This window comes from Castor canadensis, chromosome 7 (assembly GCF_047511655.1).
Source record: "Castor canadensis chromosome 7, mCasCan1.hap1v2, whole genome shotgun sequence".
NCBI lineage: Eukaryota > Metazoa > Chordata > Mammalia > Rodentia > Castoridae > Castor > Castor canadensis.
Window position 1 is genome coordinate 19,994,911 of NC_133392.1, and position 21,054 is coordinate 20,015,964.

Consider the following 21,054-nt stretch of genomic DNA (forward strand, 5'->3'; position numbering starts at 1 on the left):
ATCGTAATTGATAATCACAACCACCATTCTTGAGGACTCACTGTCTTTGACCTCATAATAGGTAATTATTCCTCCTTACATTTACTATTCAAAATTGTACCCACAGCCAGGCATGGTAGTTCACACCTGAAATCTCAGCACTCAGGAGACTGAGGCAGGAGGATCAGGAGTTCAAGGCCAGTCTGAGCTATAGCAAGACCATGTGAGTTTGTAGCTTGGTGGTAAAGTACTTGCCTAGGATGTGCAAGGCCATGGGTTCCATCCCTGCACACCAAAGAAGATCTGATTAGTATACCCATTTTATTTATAAAAACTCTGGGACTTAGACAGATGAAATCATTCATTCATGACCACACAGCTAGTAAGTGTCAAAGCCAGATTTGAGCTTAGAGTTATGAAATTACAGCTCCTGAGCTCCTGGACACTATTCTGCAATCTTGTTAGATAGTTCTTTAAGTCTTAACTTCAGGACAATTTCACTCCCTATCCCACTCGTGTTCACATAACACAGTCTAATTCCTTCATGGCCATGTTTGACCTTCTCTGAAAACATGCCAACTTGTGCTGGGAGCCGGTGGCTCACACCTGTAATCCTAGTTACTCAGGAGGCAGAGATCAGGAGGATCAAAGTTCAAAGCCAGCTGGGGAATCAGTTTTCCAGAACCTATCTCAAAAATACCCAGCTCAACTTGAGGGCTGGTTGCTGATATCTGTAATCCTAGCTACTCAGGAGGTAGGGATCAGGAGGAATGGCTCCAGTGGTAGAGCACCTACCTAAAAGCACGAGGCCCTGAGTTCAAACCCCTGTACTGCCAAAAAACCCAAACAAACCATATGCAAAGCATAGGTGTACAGCCTGCCTATTGTATCCACTCAGCAAATCCTCATCCAGGCTAGTTTGGAGTGGTTTTTCTGAAGGAGAAAATAGAACTATATTACTTTTGAAATTACTTCCAGCCTGGCAGTTCTGGGTCACTAGGAGACTTGTCCCCATCCAGCCATCTATCACACAGCCCCCACACTCATATCCACATACACACATGCTGCTTTTGGAGACATGTCTCTTTTCATGGTGTGGCAGAACCTGTCATGTTCACTGATTCGAAGGCCACCATTCTTTCCTTGAAGATGGGATGAATTTTTGCATCTTCCCACACAGGGACCTATCTGAGAGCTCACTGGCTGGGAAGTTTGTTCCTCTCAAGTAACACGTTTTCTCCCAGCTGCTGGAAAAACCCAGAATGAGAAAGGTACAGATACCTCAAGGGCCCATTTTCAGGCCCCATTTGGTGGCTTCTTGGATTCTGTGGCTGGGCATCAGTGACTCATGCCTGTAATCCTAACTACTCAGGAAGCAGAGATCAGAAGGATCACAGTTGGAAGCCAGTCCAGGCAAATAGTTTGAGAAACCCTATCTCGAACAAAACCTATCACAAAAAAAGGCTGGTGGAATGGCTCAAGGTGTAGGCCCTGATTTCAAGCCCCAGTACCACCACCACCAAAAAAAAAAAAAAAAGTGAGTGTGTGGAGGGGAGTGGTGTGGGGAGGAAGGGAAAGTATCCAATCTGTTACTACAAATAAGCCAAGATGTAAAATTAGGCAGCCCAGGCTTGGGGTATAGCTCAGTGGTGGAGCATGAACTGAGCACGTGCAAAGTCTTGGATTCTGTCCCTATCACTGACCACATTGGGGTGCTACCAGAGGTGGGACAAGAGGGTAGGGTTTTTGTTTGTTTTGGTTTTACGTTTCTTCTTTCTTTCTTTCTTTCTTTTTTGGGTGTGGAACTAGAGGTTGAACTCAGGGGCTACTTGAGTCATGCCCCCAGCCCTTTTTGTGTTGGTCATTTATTTATTTTTGGTGATACTGGGCCTTGAACTCGGGGCCTCAAGCTTGCTAGACAAGTGGTCTACCACTTGAGCCACTCCTCCAGGCCATTTTTTGTGATTTTTTTTTCAAGATAGGGTGTCATGAATTATTTGCTGGGGTCTGGCTTTGAACTGTGAGCCTCTTGATCTCTACCTCCCCAGTTGCTAGGATTACAGGTATGAACCACCAGCACCTTGCTTTGTGTTGGTTATTTTTGAGACAGGCTCTCACTTTATACCCAGACCAGCCTGACCCACAGTCCAATTTATGCCTCCCCATGTAACTGGGGTAATAGCCACACACCACTGTATTCAGCTACTGGTTGAGATTGGGGTCTCATGAACTTTTTGACCAGATTGGCTTGAGCCTCAATCCTCCAATCTCTGCCACCTGAATAGTTAGGATTAAAGGTTTTAGCCTGGCCCCGGTTGGGTTTTAAATGGCAGCTTTCTGGGCTTTTGTATGGGACACTCATGCATGATTGAATTGATTGAACATTTTATATGGTAAGTTAGTCAAGCAGGTAGCAGTCTGGTCCTTCTAGCTGAAACTGCCTATCCATATTCCCTGCTCAGGGTGTCTGAGCTAGCCAAGGTTCTAAATTTAGAAGAAACTGATTGGTTCCAGAGTGTACACCTCACTAAAGGCAGCCCCACTATGGGCTGACCTGTGGCCAATGAGGTTATATGGTGCCATTGATTCTGACCAATAAGTTTGCAGTAATTAAATGTAGGAAGCTTCTTTCCTCTAGGATTGGGGCGGTGTACAGAGAGTCTCTGAACTCTAAGAGAGATGGAGAGCATAGTCTCTGGCTCAGATGGCTTTTCATTTCTTAGCTTGTCACTTATTCACTCCTTCACTCAGCCAATTCTTATTGGTAAGCCAGACCCTGTACCAGGTCACTTTTGAAATCCAATGTAACTCCTGCTCTCCTAGTGCACGTAGTCCAGAGAAGATGGACATTAAAATAACCACAAATAATGGGAATCATTTTAAATTTTGGCAAAATATAAAGAAAAGTTATAGGGAGTGATGAAAGATCCATCAGGGACCTCTGACTAGTCTGGGAGTTGGGAAGGGCTTCCCTGAGGAGTTAAGTTTGAGCTGAGAAGTGGGGTACTGGTAGGAATTAATGAGTTGGTGGGTGAATTTAGAGGGAAAAGGTATTCAGGGCAAAGAGGCCAGCATGTGCAAAGGTCCTGAGGTAGGAGGAAGTATGGCATGTTTAAGGGACTGTCATAAGTGAGGCTGGCATGGAGTATAACTGGACATCAAATGCCTTTTGCATCTATCTGTAAACCCTAACTGTGACCTGGTGGTGGCGGGGCCTCTCTTGATTCAAATGGACAGAAGCACCTATTATATACCCCTGGTTTCAGAGTAGCCTAAGATCAGTGAAGTAGCTTCATCCTGGCTCTACCATTCACTAGCTGTGTAACCTTGGAAAAGTTACTTAGTGTCTCTGAGGTTTGCTTTGTACAGCTACAAATGAAGCTGACAAAAACGTCTGCACAGGGCTGTGTGGAGAGTTAAGTGAGATAATGCCTTCACCTGCCTAACTTGGTTTATACCACTTAATAGGAGCTTAGTGCACACTTTTTTTTTCTTTTATTCATATGTGCATACAATGTTTGGCTCATTTCTTCCCCCTTCCCCCCGCCCCCTCCCTTACCTACCCCGCCCTAGAGCACACTTTTGATAGTAGTCCGATGCTAAAATCAAAGCACTAAGGCACAATAAAATCATACCTCCCTGTGCACTCCAGGAAGGGTGGAGGGGAGGACAAGATTAATACAGTATTCATAATACTGAGACAAGCCAAGAAGAGGCTGGGGTTGTAGCATGGGTGACACAGCCGTATCTACAGGCCGGCACATCTGGGCAAAGAAGAAAGGTTGGATCTGGAGCTGAGGGGACGAGTGGGCTGGGGACAGTGGTCTAACTGCAGAGGCCAGCTCCAGTGTGGGACAAAGTCTAGCAAACAATCTTCAGTATCATGAACTCCATAAAGATGGAGGAGGTTCAGTGGTGCTCAGGCTTGAATGGATGGAGGAAGACAGTCACCGTGACACAGAAGTCATGTTCATCATGACCTGCAGGTGGGGGCCGGGAGGGTCTATGTTGCACCTTTGAGTAATTTATCTGACCGTGCCAGGGCTCGCCCGCAGCACATCGGCAGCAGAATTCAAGGTGATCCTTAGGCAAGAAGTCAGGGACTCAGCCATGTAGCTGGAGTTCTGGACAGAAAGAATTACAGAACTTGGCCGAGTCACTGAGAAGGCAAAGAAACCCAGCCCCACAGATGAGTCCTTCAGAGTGAGATGGAGAGCAGCAACGCACAGGCTTCTAAGTAATTACACCCCACCTCATCCCATAAATGCGTCCTGCTATAGTTAATCTTTAAATAGGGCTTAAATGGGTTTGTCCATAATTTTGTTCTTTTTTAAAGTCTCTGAGGAAATGGAAGTAAAAGAAAAATACAACTGGGAAATTTTGATGAAACCAAGTTGTAGTTAATACCAAAATTACTTGCCATATGCTGAGCATCTCTGTAATCCCAGCACTTGGGAGGCTGAGGCAAGAAGATCATGAGTTTGAGGCAAGTCTGGGCTACATAGTGAAACCCTGTCTCAAAAAACCAACATAGGTTAGGTATGGTGGTACATAGCTGTAATCCCAGACGTGTGGGAGGCATAGGTAGGAGAATCTCTGTCCAAGGCCATCCCAGGGCATAAATGTGAGACCCTATCCAAAAACATAACTAAAGCAAAAAAAGAGTAGGCAAGAGCGCCTGCCTACCATGAGGTACTGAGTTCAAACCCCAGTACTGCCAAAAATATAAAAACCATGCCACAGGCTCTTATTTATACTGCCAGAGGTGGGTGAAAATTTTAGTTCTGAGCTACCTATTGGCCTGAGCAAAAAGGCAAACAGGCAGTCATAAGCTTTATAATGTTCAGAAGATAAACCACTAACAACTCATAGAGGATAGCTGAGGAGACATTTTTCCAGGGTCCTCACACAGAGGAGACCCACATGTGCACAGGGAACCTGCCAGCACTCAGGATACTGGGTTGAGGCTTCTCATACGTCTCCTGTCCCCCACTGGACCTGGCTCAAGTGATGGGAAGTAGAATAAATAGAATAAGGACTAACATCTTACTCTGCAAGCCCCAACTCTACCTGACAGGATGCTGGAGACCCACAGAGGGGTCTTTCCAGCCCGAGTGAAGAAGCTGAACACCATCAGCTTGAATTCTCCACTTGGCACTGGAAGCCAGCATCAAGCTGATCCTGGCAAAATGGAGGTGCAATTAATGAAGAGACTATTAAGATGAGTGAGAGTTTCAGAGCTGTCCCCAGCTGCAGGGCTTCACTTGGCTTATCCCTGGTGACTCACCAGCTTATAAGCAATCCCTCATCTGCCTGATTCTGAGTACTTACTCACCCTTCAGAGAAAGACCTAATGCAATAAAGCAAATGTCAGCAAGTGGGACACAGCTTAGGACATCACCCAGCCTGCATCCTGGCCCTCTCTGCTTGAGGCTCCCAGCCTCTCAGCACCTGGCTGGCTGCACAGCAGGCAGGCTCCTGGTCATACTCAAGCCTGGTTAAAGGCTCAGAGATGTGAAAAACAGTGAGGCATCAGCAAGACCAGACCCAGAAGTCTGGTCCATAGTGGGCGGAGGGAGTTTAGCTCCAAAGTGCTGGATGAGAATGAGGGTAACGGCTACACCAGGACTTCTCACTCCCTGTCCAGCGCTCTCCATTGTGGAAGTCCTGCCTGGATTAAACAATTGAGGGAGCAGCTTAAAGACATTTGGTTTCCATGGTGTACTGACATTATCTCAGTGGGTTTTCCAGAAAAACTGGAGGCCCTGAGGGGTGAAGGGCAAGGCCTAAAGCAGAGCTTTTCTTTTCCTTTTTTTTTTTTTTTTTTTTTGTGGTACTGGGGCTTGAACTCAGGGCCTTCACCTTGAGCCACCCCACCAGCCCAATTTTTTGTGATAAGGTTTTTTGAGATAGGATCTTGGTATTTGCCCAGGGTGGCTTTGAACCTTGATCCTGCTGAGTAGCTAGGATTCCAGGCATGAGCCACAGGTGCCTGCCATGAAGCAGAGCTTTTGAGGAGAGTTATAGTGCTGGGTGAGTTGAGCTCTTGCCATCAATTCTTGCTGTTTGCCCACAAGGGGCATATTGGGGGAGCTGGAGGTCTTGCTGGGCCCTCTGGAATTGAGGGATTTGGCTGGAATCACTGCTGACTGGAGTTCCCCCACTAGGGAACATGCCCCAAGAATTAGGCAGTGCAAGCTGAGGGGAGGAAGTCAATGCTGCTCTTTCCTTTCTCCACCATTGCAGAGGAAATTACTCAGGCCAGTCAAGCTGCTCATAGAGGAATTTACGTAGGAACTCTTGAGGAAATTTTCTGAAGAATTAGTTGTAAAGGTAGAAAGTGGGGAAAGGGGGCAGATCTTTAAGGTGAACCTTCACCTAGTCCACGTCTCCATCCCCTGACCATCTTTATCTAGCCTTTTTGGAGTCTTCTACATGCAAGGTGATCAGGAAGGAGGCTGGCCACAACTTGGCACTCAAGATTTCAAGGAACTCTCAGGATCATCTAGCTTGTTCCATTCCACTGCACAGATGAAGAATCCAAAGCTCAAGCTGAGCTCTCTGCCTGGCATGATAGGTGCAAAAAGCCCAGAGTGAGTAGCTGCTCTGATCACCTCCCAGAGAGGCTGTGCCCACAGCCTTTTGTTAAAGAACACTGACTTCTGAGCAGACACAGGCTCATACCTACAGCCACACAACTGCCATCCTCATCCATTGCTCATTTGGAAATAAAACCCAGCAAAGCAGGCTAGCTCCTTGCCCAAATGCCTTACCCCAGCTCACCAACAACACAAAGAAGTGCCTTTATCTTTTGCAGTTTTTATTTTGCACTATATAAAAAACAACCAGTAACATACTGCTTTTCTTCACATTTACATGGGTTTTAGGAAATTATTGCCTTTTCCCCGGAGAAATAACCTACGGACAGAAAAGAAGTAGTACCACATCACAAATCTGTAAATCCCAGAAATCAGTAGCTTGAAGACAACCCCCAGGGGCAGGGAGGAAACCAAGTGTTCACAAGAGATGAGACACAAGCACACAGGATGGCGAGCTGGATGACCTGCAATGCCACTGACCCCGAACACCCAGCAGACATCCTTTTTCTCTGGGTACCCACTGCTACCACCTCAAAGGGGTGATTTTTGGGTAAGGTCTGAAAACTCTTTTCAACTGACACCAGAGTTCCTTTGAGGTGAGATGCAATGAGACAGGTTCAAGTATGAATAAAAATCATGCCAGAGTTCAAGGTCAGGGAAGAACCCACAGTGAAAGAGAAACTCAGAAGAGTCAATTTCTTTCTTGCTTCTTCCACCAACTGCCTCCATTGGACCCAAGAGGAAATCTCCAAAAACAGTTTGGGGTTCATATCAGCCTACACATGGTATCTCTGCAAACCCAGCAGGGTGACTTTCCTGACTAGATGGTGATCAGCTTATGCCCTGAAGCAAGAGACAGGCACAAGACTGCCAAGTTCAAAAAATATAAGGTGGAAATTGTGCTTCCTTCGAAATGAACTGGCTTCCTAACTGCCTTTTATCCTGGTCTGGGAGCTTCTCACTCCTATGATGCTGCAGGTACTTACTGCCTTACGCTTGAAATGAAAAGGCGAACTCTGAGGTGCAAGGATTGGGTGGTCCTGAGAGGGCAGGGGGTCTGGAAGTACAGTAGTCAGCACACACTGTGCTCTAGTAATGGCTTGGCCTTCCTCCATCCCGAGAACTCATCCTTGAAGTCAGTCTGAAGTTCATTTGCAAGCCTGGTGACACTCACTGTCTCTATGGGGCAGCATGACAGAGAGGTCTTCAGTATTGCACAGGTATGAAATGTCCACGAGTTTGAAAAAACAAAAATCACAGTTGCTCTTGAGGCTGGGCCAGGACCCCTCCCAGTGTCAGCACGATGTGGCAGTGGCCACAGAGCTCCTGTGGAGCTCTGCGACCGGCAAGTGCGTGGGCACCGGTGCCAGCACCGAGGTAGGGAATGTGCAGTAGGCACCCTGCACCTCAGGGCCCAGTGTCTGCAAATGGTCTATAAAGGAGGAGTCTGCAGCCTCCCCCTGGCAGGAGGGAGGCTGGGGGTTGGGCGTGGAAGGCAGGATCTCAGATTCATACTGCAGGAGCTGGCCCATGAAGCCAAAGTTTGGGGAGATCACACTCCGCCTCTGCTTGATGTAATCGAAGGCCTCCTTTAGGCGGAACTGCTTGGTCTTCATGAGGTAAGCCATGCAGATGGTAGGTGACCGGGAGACCCCAGCCTCACAGTGGACCAGGACCTTGCCTCCCTTTTCCCGGACACAGTCTGAAGGAAGAAACAGAGTGACAATGTGTCAGAACTGGAATCTAAAACAGAAGAATTCACCACTAACATGACCTAGGTATCACACCACGTGCAAGTTCAAGAGCTATATGGTCTTAACTAGATTTCTAGTCTTTAGCACCAATGGTGAGGACAGAGATTCTCACTGATGTCTGTCCTCACGTGAACCTTTAAAATCCTTCCCCAGTCCACTTGCACAGATTTGGCCACTGGAGGTGCCAGACCTGGAAGAAGTTATCTTAACTTGGGTTCTACTGATGAGGTTCAAAAAGGCATTGGAAGCTGGGCACCAGTGGTTCATGCCTACAATGCTAGCTACTCAGGAGGATCCCAGTTTGAAGCCAGCTGGGGCAAATAGTTCAGAGACCCTATCTTGAAAAAAAAATCACAAATAAAGGGCTGGCAGAGTGGCTCAAGGTGTAGGCCCTGAGTTCAAGCCTCAGTACCACAGAGGAAAAAAAAAAAAAAAAGGGCACTGGAAAAATCCTTGAAATTGCCTGCAAATTTTTGTTGGATAATCGTATTTCTTTTTCTGAGAGTATCCGAGGCTCATCAAAGACTCACTTGGAGAAGCAATGCCTGCCTCTCCAGGTTGGACTCTACATGGTGACAACCTAGTCACCATCCTGGTAGAGGCTCTTGTCTCTCGGGACACCTGCCTTGCTGTGCCATGGCAGGGTGCTTGGCTAGATCCCAAGGCTCTTACCACCAAACATACAATAAATAGTGCATGACCACTAATTATAGCCCGGGCTAAGTGACGCTTACTAGACTTACTAGACAAGGATGTAAATGGCTTTTGCAAACTCCATCTTGCTCAACAATGGGAGTCACTGCTATAAAGCTCCTACCATCAGTTAGCATTCTTTAGCTCAGAGTGACAAAAGGAGGGCCCCTCCTTTCCTGTTCTACCATCCCAGCAAAACAGACCTACAACTGCTAAACATGGGAAGAGGTAAAAGTGAGCACATTATCAAATCAAAGCCACAAAAATAGTCTTTCCAATTCCCTCTCTCTTTAGTGAGGAAACAATTTGAGCACAAAGTTAGATGTAGCCACAGTATACAAAAAGCAAGGATTTTGCAGGGCCAGGGAGTTAATCCTTTTACCATCCTCCACCCATCCGCTCTAAGTTCAACAAGTTTGCAAATGAATCTGCAACACCTAAAAGATAAAATTTCTAAGGGGTATGGAAGGAACACTTGAGGTTCTCCATTTAAACAAAAAGCCCAAAGGACACACAGGGCAGCTCATTAGAAGTACCCCAATTCAAACAATTCAAAGAAGCAACAAAAACCCCCTAAAACAAAAGTCCCTGAAAACAAATTCAAAAGGGGAGATCCCAAAGTCCCTAGGATTACAGAATTGCGCCTCTGCTTCTCTGTTGGCTTCCACATGTTAGCAGGCCCAGTGGCACATCCAAGAATGCAAAGGACCTGGAGTGTATTGCTTCTGGAACCCTCTCTGTATCTCAGGGGTCTGCCTCTCACACAGGACTCTTTCCTCAGAAGGAATCAGTGCATATTTCAGAACAAAGTCACTGAGGAGGCCTAGTTCCTCCTTCCATTAGCAGGGCAAGTATCTCGAAAAAAGCATCCTGTGCTTTCAAAACACTGGGCTTGTGTGACTGTGTGACCGTGGACACAGACAGACACAAAACACACAGGATGGGGAGGGCTGGTTCTGAGAACTACATAGAGGCAGTTTCATGGTTTCATTCAGCAGCTATCCAGGTAATTAAACAACAGGCTGAGGGCAGGGCCTTCCCAAGAGCAGAGCAAACTCATCATTTTGACTGCCTCTCCTTGCCAAAGGGATCATGTCAGCCCAGAGGCTCAGGGACAACAAGGACAGGCTCGGCCTTTTGCCTCTGGTGAGTTTCTTGTTAATGTTTCCTGTGCAGCAGAAATTGTATGTGGTAAGCACAGGGCCCATCACATGGCTGAAGGGGACCCTGTAATTGCTACCTGCACTAAGTATGCCTAACACTTGCCTTTTCTTCTCCAATATCCCTTAGAACAAGATACAGGGAAGTATCCAAAAGCTATACATGTAAAAGAGAGGGGGATGTGGTCACATGGTTGGGGAATTTGCAAATTTGAGACAAAAGAAAAATCAGGTCAGTCCCCTAGAGAAAAGGATGAGGGTGAGGGGAGGAGATGTGAAATGGGAGAACAATCTAGGCAACCCTGAGTACTTGGAAATCCTGAGACCTGACCAGGAGAGGGGCCAGGACAGGCCCCGATTTTCAGGCTTACACAATGCAGTAAGTGGCAAGTGCCTCACAGAAATGCAGAAAGGATGCAAAACATGACAAATTTTCTATGCACAAAGCATGGAGCTTGAGTCAAGTGCTATCTTTAATCCAAAATTAGCTAAAAATGCAAAACAAATTGCCTCCAAAGCTGTTTGCCAAAACTGCGGAAAGCTGCTGCGGCCCTCGAGGCTCTGTGCGTAAGTAGTGCTCCCTCAATCCTTCTGTTTGCTTTTAAAAATATCCCAACCTACGTAGAAGGAGGTTCTTCTCCCTGTCTTCCTTGTGTGGAGCATTATGCACAGAAACACTGCCCCTGCCCAGCTAGAAACAATAACAGAAGCGACAGTGAGTATTGCCATGAAATTATATTAATTCATTTATCTTGCAAATTAAAGCTCCTATTAATAGAAACTCAAGTCCTCCCCTTTGCCTTTTCAGTGGTTGTGTCTGTTCTCAGACCTATCTCCGAGTAATTGCATACACAAGACATTTTTCTTTCTGAGCAGGTAGCCCCCATCAGGACATCAAAAGCCAAGAACACAAGTTCCACAGGGGCTTCTGAAAAACAGAGGGGAGGCTGAACCTACCAATGAAGTCTATTGCTTCTTGAAAGTGGGAGCTAATGTCAGCTGTGTGGCTGTCTTCCACAGGGATCCATTTGTAGTGTAGGTGGGTCGTGCAGGCCTCAGAGGTCCGCCGGGAGACATTCAGCAGAGCTGTGATGTCCAGGTTGGCGAGGAACTCGCACTTGGATGCATGGTGGGCACTTCCAAGATAGAGGAAGGGAAGTATTTCAACCGGGCCACCCTGAAGTTAGGGACAGAGGACAACCAGAAAACATTAGATTAGTTTGCTCATTTGGGAGAAGAAAAAACCAAATATGACCTATTTGTTTCTTAAGGTGGGAGCTTCCTTTGCTGATTTCCAGGTAGAGAGAGTTCAGAGTCAGGGCAGTTCAGCCAAGAGCGTGGGTGACACCTCCATTTTGGCAAACTCTCTATCCTAACACGACTATCTTGTGATTGACAGAAAAACTCACATGAGTTGCATTTTTTGGGTACATATCAAGGTTAACATTCCTGTGTTTTATCAAGATGAGAAGCAGTCTGAAGTGATGGGAAGAATCAAAAGGCTAGCACTGAAGTTCAAGCTGGCCTGAGAAGCAGCCCTTGACCCTTGGGGACAGTCTTGGTTTTACCACAGATATAGCAAGAAGAGTTTGACAAAGTGAGCTTTCTCCTTTACAACCTGGACATTTTATAGAAAGTATGCCCTCAATCCTAAAATATTACTGAGCCAGATTATCTGGATTTTAAAAAACAGTAAAATGTACCGCATCCCCACTCCCCAAAACAGTATTTCTTAGAACTGAAAATAACCACTACCTACCCAGAATCTGTAGACTAAGAAAAGCAGTTAGACCACAAAGGGGCTTCCCCTACCCCTGGACCTTCTTCGCACAGGACGCTGGTGTGTGTCATCGCCCACACACTAGGTTTCTAGTTACAAGGACCCAGGCTAAGGGAGAACCAAAGACCATCTACCCTGAGGCGAAACTGAGAAGTACTGTTAGCCAGTTAAGACTCCAGGAGTTTGCACATCACAGGGTTCAAAGATGCCAAGAAAAGGCCAGTGACAGTTGGAACAAGAGGCCCTGGAGACTCAGATGGAAACACTGGGGTGAGGGGACAGTGGCTGAATCTTTGGGAGATTTCCCATACCATCCATCCGTTTCCTGTCTTTCCATTTCCTGTCCTGGAATAAGTGTGGGATGGAAATTCTCAGCCATACCCATAATAGGGAACAGGGCATGTGACTGGTGGTGAGCAGCAGGCAATTCTCAGTTTACCCAGCATTTGGGGTTGCTTTTTCTTTTCCAAGAAGTCAAGTGTTTAAACAAAAGACAGTTTGGCTTTAATGATAATAACAACCAACACTTTTACCAGCACCCAGAACGTCTGGAGGTTTAACACTTCAGAGGTAACTATATGGTACTAATTCATGATAGATCGGTGTGTGGATGACAATATCCACATTTTATACCTGGGTGAGCTGAGGCTCAGATGGGATTAACTAACTTGCCCATGTCAGAGCTGGTTGGTGTTAAGGCTGGGATTGAAACCCAAACCTGATTATTCAGCATGAACACCAGGTTTGTCTGAGTCCATTCCAACAGTTATCAATATGAGAAATCAAGTATTTTAGGTAAAGACAGGAAGGAAAAAATTCCCTCTGTCTTGTCTTTCTTGAGAGAAGTCCATTTGCAACCAACACCTCCCCATACTCCCACCTATACAGAGCAACCTTCCCAATGAAGTGTGGTTCAGAGATTAATAATGTGAATTTGGCTAGGTGCCACTGGCTCATGCCTGTGATCTTAGCTACTTGGGAGGCTGATACTGGGAGAATCAAGGTTCGAGGCCAGCCTGGGCACATAGTTCTTGGGACCCCCCTCTATCTCCAAAATATTAACAGCGAAATGGACTAGAGGTGTGGCTCAAGAGGTAGAGTACCTGAGTTTTAAATTCCAGAGTCCCACAATAAATAAATAAACAAACAAACAAATAAATAAATAAAGGATGTGGACTCTGATATCTGTAAGAACAGCGGTCATCTTCCTAGCTGGCATGATCTTGGAAAGCTTCTTTAACTTCTGAACCTTTATCTGTAAACTGGGGATGATAGTACCTGTCTTCTCATAAGACAACAGGAGATAAGGGAGGCATTAAAACCTGCCATGTTATGCAGCTTCCACTTTCATCTGAGGCCAAAGAACTGACAGCTTATCTCCCACAGGGCAGACACTTAGAAAGGCCAGTCAATCTGAGCAGCTCTGGCCTTGGCTTGAGAGGCACTCACTCTGGACCCAACAACCCACTGGTTCAAGTGGTAGAGTGCCTGCCTAGCAAGTGTGAGGTCCTGAGTTCAAACCCCAGTGCTATAAAAAAAAAAAAAAAAAAGAAAGAAAGAAAGAAAGAAAATTAGAAACCAGAAAAACAGCAAAGGTGTAGAGAGTTCTCTGGAAAGGGATCTCTCTGCCACTGACCAGCACTGGCTGCTAACCAATGGGTACCAGAAGCCTCCCCATCAAAGAAGCAGGCTGCACTTTTAACTAAGATCCCTCCCTTTCCTGAGTGCCTGGAAAACGCTGACACACCAGGCCTGGGATTCCAGCCAACTGCCCCCTGGAACTTGGCCCAACACACCTTTGAAACTGTATTTCTTTCCCTTTTGTTTTTAAATTTGGCAGTACTGGAATTTGAACTCAGGGCCTTGTGCTTGCTAGGTAAGTACTTATCACTTGAGCCAGGAAACAGGCCTTTTTTTTGCTTTAGTTATTTTTCAGATAGGGTTGTCCTCAGACTATGCCTTCCTCCCTATGCCTTCTGAGTAGCTGGGATGACAAGCATACACCATCACATATGGCTTGTTTGTTGAGATGGGGTCTTCTGAGTGAAGAAACCCGAGTTCAAACCCCAGTTCCTGGCCTGGGGACCCACTAAAGGGAAAAAGAGAGAGAGAAATATGGGTGTCTTGGCTAACTTTTTTTGTTTGGGGTGTCCTTGAACCAAGATCCTCCTAATTTCTGCCTCCCAAGTAGCTGGGATTACAGGCACGAGCCACCACATATGGCATGTTTCTTTCCCTTTCAGAGTCTTCTGTTTAGATTCAAGGGGAAGATACCAAAGGCTTTTCAGAAAGCCTAAAGGACAACACATTCTTGCCTGGCCTCTGTCAGTACAGAAGCATTTCCAAGAAGCAGTACTCAGAGGTTCCCCAGATGAGCCTTGAAAACACACAAGGGTTCCTGATACTTGGGTAAAGGTCTGCTGTTCTTTCGAAACAGCTGCCAACTCTTATTTCTCTTTCACTTTCTGGACAAAATACAACCCAAACAAACAAACACAGACCTCCAGATCTGCTGTATGCCTCAGCTTGAACTGAAGGCCAAGGGCTCTTTCTACACAGTGAGGTTTTTTCATGAAAGAAAACAAACAGAATCCTGACCCTGGCACTGGGCTGTCTCCCAGGGGGGCAGACTTTGAGAGCTCTGCTCAAAGCTGGCGGGGGGATGGATCACATTTTTGGCAGCACTTAGAAGGCTTCCTTCTTAGGCTCAGTTTTGAGGGAGTTTGAAAAGATCCTCCCACCAAGTCAGGTGTCTAGGCCAGGGGAGCATGTGGAAAACCAGAAACCTGAAAGAACCAGAGCAGGAGTTCTGGGGGATGAGGGGAACCAGCTGCAGGAGCCTTTGCAAATTGTCCACTATCCTCTGTGAAATATCATGGTTGGATCTGAGCTGTAGTTTCTGCCAGATCTGGAGTCTCACTGCCTTTTCTCCACCCTCCTACCTCATGCTTGGTAACTCTCTGACCTTTAGTGAGTTGTCACAAAATTAAACTTTTTATTATTATCATTTATCATTATTGGTGGTCCTGGTCTTCGAACTTAGGGCTTCACGCTTGCAAAGCAGGTACTCTACCACTAAGCATAATTTTTTGAAGGAAAAAAACTCTACACATTTATAGAAACACAAAGCCCTCTAATTCTTGTTCCTCTGATGTCAGTATCTATAGAACTCTGTAGAACTTTGTACGGTTCTCCCTCAGAGGAGAGCCAGGCAGACTGGTACATGCCTGTAATCCTAGCACTCAGGGGGCTAAGGCAGGAACAAAAAGTGAGTCCAAGGACAACCTGGGTTACATAGCAAGACGCTTTCTTAAAACCAAAACAAACCCAATAAAAACAAAAGCAAAAACCCCTCAGGGAAGCCTGCTTAACCATCCAAACAGTGGTTTCTCTGTAGCACCAGCCCTTCCTCTCCCTCCACCTATTTCAGTTAAAAATACTAATAAGGCACACCTTGACAGCTTACTGAGTTTCTATGCAGAAACTGTAGTGCCTTAAGAATTATAAAGAACACAGGAAGCCCAAGAAGCAGCTCTGACACTTCAGGGAAACCTAAACCCATATTTCCAAGCTTCCCTGAACCTCCCAAGCCGGTTAATACAAGGTATCTCATCACCTCCCCTTCTCTCTAGAAGTTGCCCAGCATCCTGAGGCTTGCTGGCTCTTGCTGGAAGGATGCCTATTCACTTTTGGATGGGAATGAGTTGGCAAGCCAAAGGCCCTTCTACACTAGATGGTGCCAGCACCCCGATCCACAAAGAACAAACCCAAGCAGGAGGAAGCTAGAAATCACACACCTGATCATAAGCTGGCCTGTAGCTGATGCTGAGCCCTGACTTTCCACACTGACCAATGAGGGCTCGCTCACTTTCAATCTTCTCTTGGGAAATGGGTGTTACGTCCACACAGCACTCAGGATATTCCGAGTAGAAGGTCTCATATCCTCCTTCAAAAACAAACAAATAAGCAAAAAATGAGACAGATGAAATCACTGGTTTCTCAGGCTGTCAGAAAATACCCACAATTAGTCAATGTTCTAATGTGTGAGAGTTAAAAAACAAACAAACAAAACCCAAAAAGGCCACAAAGTCTGGTCATATAAAATACTAAAGAAACCATCAAGTAGTTTGAGGATGGAAAAGGGCTCACATGCATGTGCGCACACGCATTTCTATTACATTTGGTCTAACTTGTGGGATTAATTTACTTTTGTGCAGTACAGGGGATTGAACTCAGGATCTCCAGCTTGCTAGGCAAGTGCTCTACCACTTGAGCCATGCACCCAGTCACAGACACATTTGTAAAAGCCTACAGTTCAGAGAAGCAATGATTAACTTTTTGTGCCTATCAGAAGCAGCTTACACTGTGGAAGGAGCTTTCTGGCATCTGGAAAACATTAACCAAATACCTCCAGAAAACAAAAGCTATTTTCTCTCTCTTTCATCTAAAAATTAAGGTGTGATTTGGCAAATTTTCATTAATTTATGAGGAGAAAGACTCAAACTAGTTTCTTCCCCAGTCCATCTACTGGAAACAGAAGTACTGATGGCAGATTCACAGAGCGAATGGGATATCTATGAGGTTGCAAGTCAGGGCAGTAAACCAGACTTGCCCTTTCTCACCCCCAAGGTGCTAAAAATACTGCTAGCAATTCCTTCTACAGGTCCAATTTACAGTCATCAATCATCTTAATTACCTTCTAAACCTGACAGGAGCAATGAGGATTTCTGAACTTAATTCTCAGTCCCCATACATAAAAACTACCCCTGTCCCCCTGTGACCACCACCCTTTTAATCTTATTTATTATGCACCCCTCCTAACCCTTCTCCTCCCATGCCCCAAGTGATATGACAACAGTAGCATGAAAAAATCCTAATGTTGTATTTTAACTTTTCTAGACAAATCACTTAAGGTTCAAAACCACTCTCGAAGTCACAGAAACTTGTCCGTATAAATAAACCTTCTCAGGACCATTATGCTTCATGGGGAAGAACCAAATGAAAAACTGGCCTGGTGACCCTTAGAAGACCAAGGGTGTGCAGGTAAATGGGCCAGCCTGGCTTAGAAACCCTGTGTTTTCAACCCAGAGCAACCTAAGGCACTTCTGAGAGCCTCCAGAAAACCCATTTTTGTGTTTTTGAGGTCATGTTCTTTCCAAAGGGCCTCCCTCTTCCTTCTGTCTTTTGGAATCCTGATAGCCCCTCAGTGGAGGGCACGCTGACTTTTCTAAACCCCTTCAGTAGGCAAATGGTTAATGGATTACGCGCAGTCTCAATTCCCTCCAAGAAGTTGCAGCCAGTTCCTAGAATGAGTCATACTGCTTCCTCTGGCTCTCAGAACTGCCCCGCCCCCATCTAGTACACCCAAGCTCCCCTGTGGTCACTTGACAAATAGCCCACTGTGCCTCCACAATGACCATGTTCCCTGTCATGATGACAGGAAGCCTGGTTAGAAAGGGATGAAGGGGGATAGAGGTGGAGGTAGCCTATACCCTACTTCCTTCTCTCTAGGAGACAGAGAGAATGCCACAGACTAACATGACCCACACATCCTCAGAGAAGGTGTCCCCAGTCAGTACCGACTGATCACATCCCGCGCCTGGGCCTCAACAGTTTGGGTTCTGGGAGCCAAGATGAGTGATTTGGGTGGCTGAGGCCTTCCCAAACTTTGGGGTGAGGTTTGGAAAGAGAAGCCTTCAGGCCACCCCATCTCTTGGCTTTAAATAGACCACTTAAGGGCTGGCTGTCAGGAAGAAAGAAAGAAGTGCTGGTGTGGGCTGGATCCCGCCTGTTGACAAAATAAGGCAGGCAGACAAAGAATTTCCTTGTAGTTGAGGGACAGAGAAACAAGGCCCTGACTCTTCAAACTGGGGTCAGGATGAGATTAGATGGTCCCGGTCTTGTACACACTACCATCACAGGAGTGGAGGAGCATTCTTTCTGGTGCCTCACTGGGATTGTAAGTGCCATGACAATTCTTACAGCTGCTTCGACCTTCTTCAGAGCAAGTCTGCTTTTGATCATCACCACATTGCCAGGGGAACAGAGGCAGTACACGGACAATGTACACAAATAAGCCGTGGTCATGCAACTCGGTCTTCACCATCTCATTTTAGCGACTCTTTATCTGGGAGGGGGATTATGGGACAGGTAAAAGGCATTGCCTCAGGTTCAGAATGCCACTAGGTTAAAGCCTGAACATGAGTTAAATCTGGACACGAGTTAGGTAAGGAGATAAAGGAATTTTCCTCTGACAACAGTTTGAAGTTTAGTAGTGTTGTAAGGGTAGCAATTTCTACTGAAATTTCAAATGCACATAACTTTTGGCCTAGACGTTCTCATAATTCTACTAACAAGCCAGTGCACATACAAGAGTATTTGGGTAAGACCACATTGCTTCAAATAGGGGGCTGGAAGCAACCTACTAGTCACCAGGACTACCACAAGTGAAGGGGGACATGTATGTTCTGATATGGATAATGTGTATAAGCTGCCAAGATCTAGCTGGCTGAAATATATAAAATCAGTTTATATTTTTAAAGAAATTATCTGAAGATGATCAAGAAATAGTTGGTGGCTGTCTCTGGGGAGTGCAACTAGGTTCTAGGGTAGGTGAAGACCCACTTTTTATTGTATAAGCTTTGTGCTATTCAAATTTTCACCTAGTTATATGTTACTTCATTATAAAAAAATTTAGCCTGAGTTCCTGAGGCCAATCCCAGAACCACAAAAATAAATAAAACTTTAACCACAATTTTCCTGAGTGCACCTACTTCCTGTGTTCCCATGTCCCCTTTGGTGAGGGTGGGAAGCAGAGGCAGATTCAGGAGGGTTTCCTGGAATATATCTTTCAAGCTGCTAGGAGGCAAGAGCTTTTCCTGTAAGCACTGCTAAGTACAAGAGACAACACATCAGGAAGAGAAGTGAGGAGTCATTTGTGGGACCTCTCCAGGCTTGGAGAAAGCCATCCTTCTACTCCCTGGGGGTTGGAGGGAGGAGGGTTATCTTCCACCTCTGCTATCTCCCCAAAGGGATCAACAAGGGACAGTCATCAAGAGGTGCTAATAGATGGGGAGCTGCCCGCATGCCCTCTGGAATTTTCCTGGCCTGCAGTGTGTGAAATTCCCCAAGCTGCATGACTTTAAAACAGGGTCCTAATTCTCTCAGCCACTTAACCTGAGTCCTAAACCACATCAATGTTATAGCCCAAGACGTCCAAGTAAAGTCCCAAGTAACAGCGTTGGCAGAGCCTCTAGGCCCTATCTGGGTTAAGCTCTCATCTCTGCACCCTGGACAGGGCTCCCATACATCTGAGGTTGCAAGACAGGAGTAGTCACAGGAAGTGACCCAGAAATCAATGCTCTGGAGTTTCAGAATAATCACCCACCCACACCGGAAGCCAAAGTTATCTCCCCAGCAGGTGAACTGGAGGCCTCAAATCAAAGGACACAGAGTCCCCACACCACACAGCACCCACAGTGCCGGCGTCCCTCCTAAGGTCCTGGCTAGCTGGCTAGCTCCCATTGGGTTTAGGACCAATCCTGGGGATAATCCCAGTCAGGCCCAGGAAGGAGAGGAGGTGAAAGGGTGGGGGAGGATTGTCAGCTCCAAATTGAGTTTGAGAGAAAAACCTAGGAGGGAAGAGGAGGCTAGAGGAAAACAATAAAGAGTAATAAAATGAAATGGAAAGGAAGGGGAATCGCCAGGGTCAAAAAGACAAAGGGGGGGGGGCGGGTGAAGGCACAGCTTAAGCACTATAATTGTCTAGAAGGGAAGAAAAGGGACACCACGGCGCCACGCTGCCAGAGGGGGGTGAGGAAGAGGGGGTCTTGACCTGCAGATCGCGCCAGATCTATAAGGCAGGCAGGCTCCGAGCCTTGCCCCCAGCAAGAGCGGAGAACCCTGTGTCTGCAGCCGGCGCCCGCGTCCAGCACGAGTCCACGGCCCCCAAACTGCTAAGGAGCACCCCCTGCAGCACAACCCGGCCGCATCCAGCAAAGCGGGCACCCAGGCTGCCTGACGCTTTCGAGGAACGCAGGTGGGGAGGGGGAAAGCTCAATCCGCTGACGCTTGCAATGCCCTCCCAAGCAAGGGCACGTCAAGCCCTGGTGTGCACACTCCGGCAAGTGGTTAGTTTCCCGGGAGGGAACGCAGCGGACCGCAGGGCGCCGGAGTCCCAATGCGGGGTAGGAGGGAGGGTGGCAGGGGACCCCAGGGCCGAGACGCTCACCTTTGAGGAAGTAGACTCGTGGGCCGGCCGGCAGGCAGGCCAGCAGCGAGGTGAGCACGACGCGCGCGGCGCTCTCCTCGCGCAGCTTCTGCCAGTGGCGGCTACCTTGGTCCAGCACGACCACGGCCGCCACGCCGCCGCCGCCTTCCTGCAGCAGCCGCGCGCGCGCCGCCTCGTCGGGCAGCACATAGCGCGCCGACACCGCGCCGCCCCGGGCCCGCCGCAGCACCACCGAGTTGAGGTTGACGTTGAGCGAGCCGCGCACGCTCGAGGCGGCGAAGGCCAGGTAGGGCCGGCAGTCGAGCACCACGCAGCGCGCCGCCGCCTCCTTGCGGAGCATCTTGCGCAGCTGGCGCCCGTCGAGCGACGTGACCTTCATGTCGCCGCCGCTCAGCGGCCCCGCGCCGCGCTCCACGCAGGTGCCCACGGCCAGGGTGCCGGCGACGGGCGAGGCACAGGAGGGCCACCCACGGGGCTGCGGCCTGCCGACGGAACCCAGCGCCCCAGGGGCAGTTTAGTGTTCTTTCCCGCCCCGCGCGCTCCACACCAAACCCGGCCACTTGCTGCCCCAAGAACTGGGGATTCCGCCGGCAGCCCTGCGTTTTATGTGAATGAGCGTGCGTCCTGTGACGTGGCTGCCCATATAAGGCCAAATATGGGTATTTCCCCGCCCCCTCGGCTATAGCCACGCCCCTGTGGGGGCGGGCCAGGCGGGCTCCTGCCTCCACCGCGGGGAGCGGGCGCGGGTGGTTAGTCAGAGGTAGAAAGAGGAAGTGGAAGGCGCCTGTCGGATCTCTCCGTGGCTTCGCGCGGAGGGACTCACTCGCTCATCACCCGGGTCTGCCTGTGGCTTGTCAGG

At 47.5% G+C, this 21,054-nt stretch overlaps 1 protein-coding gene across 1 annotated transcript; it reads right to left on the reverse strand.

Moving 5' to 3' along the window:
* Positions 1-6,778: 6,778 nt before the first annotated feature.
* Positions 6,779-20,784, reverse strand: Dusp5 (dual specificity phosphatase 5). The gene is made up of 4 exons (XM_020153540.2): positions 20,196-20,784; positions 15,763-15,911; positions 11,143-11,362; positions 6,779-8,280 (listed from the first exon to the last, which is right to left on the reverse strand). Exons 1-4 carry the CDS (start codon positions 20,572-20,574, stop codon positions 7,874-7,876), a joined length of 1,155 nt encoding a protein of 384 aa, XP_020009129.1. The 5' UTR covers positions 20,575-20,784; the 3' UTR covers positions 6,779-7,873.
* Between the last annotated feature and the right edge of the window lie 270 nt (positions 20,785-21,054).